The following is a 3,257-nucleotide window of genomic DNA, read 5'->3' on the forward strand; positions in this document are numbered from 1 at the left end:
TTTTTATATTAAAAATAAATTCTTGAATCTTGCATGAATTTCCACAAATGAGGGCTACCATCTAGAACAACCATCTTTGTCCTGATGCTCTCAGTGGTTGCTTCTGCAATGTGAAAACCTTTACCCACTATTGTTTCAGTCACAGTTTCTCTGAGATTTCCTATGTCAGATCAAAGACCCCTGGACCACTACACAGCTCACGATTTGAAGCAGAACTTCTGAAGGTCTGATAAAGGGAATCACAAAGAGAGGTATTGTATGTAGACCCTTGGTCTAGTCGTGACAGCGCAGCTCTGATCAAATGAAAGCTTCACGCTGTCTTTATCTGTAGCTGTTGCTGAGCATCCCTCTTTGACACCCAACGCCTGACTGCGCATAAGTGGAGGGGAGCAGAGAGAGGGAGGAGAGAAGAGAAAAACAGCAGGAGGAGGGTGAAATCTAACCAGACTATGTTGAGGAGCCAAAGTCTGCGCACAGCACGTTGCTCTGGAGTTTGAAAGGATGAAAGGGGAAAGATTGAGATTATTGCTGCAGAGATTTCAGAGGTGAGGGCAAGTGGAAACTTATTGACTTATTTGGCTTCAATACTGGAGAGGAGATGAGAATAAAGTGATTTTAACTTACTTTGAAATACTTTGCCTTTCAAAACCGGCATCGATTTTTGTGGGAGGGAGAGATCTGAGGATCGGATCGGATTTGAGACTTCGGGGCTTCAAAAGCATCTTCTGCTGCAATTTTTCGGAGGAAAACATGCATACGTAAACCACATACAGACTTACTATTCAATGCAATCTGGAATCACAAACCTCATAGGAGAAGCATGTCAGCTGTAGTCTCATGTGCGGCGCTCCGAAGAATAGTATTGGGAACGAATTCACTTCTAGCATAAAATGAGAAATTTATCACAGCTGATAATTCCTGACTCACTCTTTCAGAGAGCATGTGGTTTATTTTGCCTTCTCCTCTCGCTTTTGAAGCCGTGAGACTCTTCTTTGGAAAATAAGAGCTGGTGGTTGTGCTTACAGACCGGGAGAACTGAAATATTTACTCTGGCTGTGAACGATGCAATTAACGATTGATGAAAACCGAAGCGGCTGTGATCAGTATGCATCGTTTGCCTACTTTCACTTGGAGAACTGTGGGAGTGAGTTAAGGCGAGAGGACTAATGACTGACAGCGGAAACAGGTTTGCTGTGAGGTACTACGGAGTACATCCTGTGCAATAGCTTGTTTGCTTCTGGCTGAATTTAGAAATAGCAAGTGTGGCTCATTCTTGATCTTTTTCTCTTGCTTCCTCATTATTTCTTCCTCCCATCACGCCTCAGTTCGAGGAACAGGTTGCTGTGCTATTAAGCAGATTTAGATTAAGTACTGTTTCCAGGACTGCTGTGCCTTGGGGATGAACAGTTAAGGCAACTCATATGGGTCTACAAAACTCTTTTTGATTGAACATTCTGCCACCCATCAATTTTCTCTTGTTTCTCATAATCAACATGGTCCCACCGCCCCCTTCCAACAAGCCACACGTTTGCCTTTCGTGTGTGCTTATCATGAGTAGCATGGCGCTGCTGGACGCCTACCTTGTGGAGCAGAATCAAGGTCCAAGGAAGGTGGGCGTCTGCATCATGGTGATGGTAGGGGATGTGTGTTTCCTCATCATGCTGCGGTACATTGCGGTATGGGTCGGCGCCGAAGTACGAACTTCTAAACGCGGCTACGCCATGATCCTTTGGTTCTTCTACGTCTTTGTTCTGGAGATCAAGGTATACTTTGTATACCAGAACTACAAGGCAGAAGGCGAGAGAGCGGACGCTCTTACCTGCAAGGCTTTGACGGTGTTGCTTTCCGTGTTTGTGCCAGGTCTTTACGTTACGTTGGCAGCCATCGACCACATGGAATACGTTCGTCCGCTCAAGAAGAGGGAGGAGTTGAGGAGTCGGCTGTTCTGGGTTGTGGTGGATCTTCTCGACATCTTGGACATTCAGGCCAGCCTATGGGAGCCTCAGAGAAAAGGGCTCCCTCTATGGGTGGAAGGCCTTACATTTTTCTACTGCTACATACTACTTCTGATACTCCCGTGTGTGTCGCTAAGTGAAATTAGCATGCAAGGTGTGAACATTGTGCCGCATAAGATGTTGTTGTATCCCATTCTCAGTTTGGTCGCCATCAACTTTATTACGATTTTTATACGGGGAGGAAATATGGTGTTTTATAGGGACATCCGAGTGTCTGGAATACTCATGGGTAAGAACGTCCTTGCCATTGTCCTGAAAACTTGCAGCTTCGTTCAGTACCGGAGACACCTGCAGGAAGCGCCAACACCTGCTCTCGCTCCGGAACTACAGAGGGACACAGTGCCACAAAGTTCTCGACGGGCAGTGCCAGTCGTAATGCCCATGCCCATCACCATGCCAACTCCACAGGTAGTCATACAAGATCTCACCACACTTCCAGAAGAGCGCGAACTTGAGGAAACATGACAAAAGAGGGAGTGAGAAGAGTTTACACTGAGGATACTTGGATGCACAACATAAACTGCTTTGAGATTTTTTTGTCCTAATGTTAATCTGGGTGTACACTGTATGATTTACTACTTTAATAATGTTTCTTATCAGATTGTATGATTGGATACATGCCATTATGTTCTGCATAGACAGATATTTTTACTGCACTGTTCAGGCATTTTAAAGCACCACTTAATTACCCCCCACACCCCCTCCTAAAAATATTTAAACATCCTTAAAACAAGAAAAAAATAACGTTTTAAAGGAATTTTGATATTTACAGTATTATTCTTTCACACTGGTAAATTACCTTTTCTTGTTTGAAATGTAAACCTAACTACAATTTGTTCGAGTTATGCTTTAAAAAATACAATATTTGTAGATGGGTTAATATCAAGTAAATGTAATTAAGACAAAATACTGATTAAAATATTTTTGCAGTGAAATCCACATACCATTCTCATTTTCAGCGCTATTCATACATTTTGCCTTGAAGATGAAAAAAGACAGTTTCTGACAACAAAAAAGTGTCAAAAGTCATAGAGCGTGCACCCAGTTTTAGTGAACAAAATGCGATTAAAATCGTTGATGAGATTAATTGTTTGTGAAATGAAGACACAAGGCAGCTGTGGATCTGGGGTCCATTCATTTCCAGAAAAAGTCTTTAATTCTGGAAAGTAATAGTTTATGAACATCATTAATTAACAAGAGGAATGCTGAGTAAATCACACTTGAAAGAACTCTCAGTGACCC

General features: G+C 42.7%; 1 protein-coding gene across 1 annotated transcript; it reads left to right on the top strand.

Annotated features, from left to right (window-relative positions):
- Positions 1-1,493: 1,493 nt before the first annotated feature.
- On the top strand, positions 1,494-2,480 carry LOC306874855 (transmembrane protein 121-like; the record flags this gene model as incomplete). The annotated part of the gene is made up of 1 exon (XM_079425137.1): positions 1,494-2,480. The coding sequence occupies one exon, from the start codon at positions 1,494-1,496 to the stop codon at positions 2,478-2,480; it is 987 nt and encodes a 328-aa protein (XP_079281263.1).
- Positions 2,481-3,257: the final 777 nt, after the last annotated feature.

Source organism: Barbus barbus (assembly GCF_936440315.1).
Source record: "Barbus barbus genome assembly, chromosome: 9".
Lineage (NCBI taxonomy): Eukaryota > Metazoa > Chordata > Actinopteri > Cypriniformes > Cyprinidae > Barbus > Barbus barbus.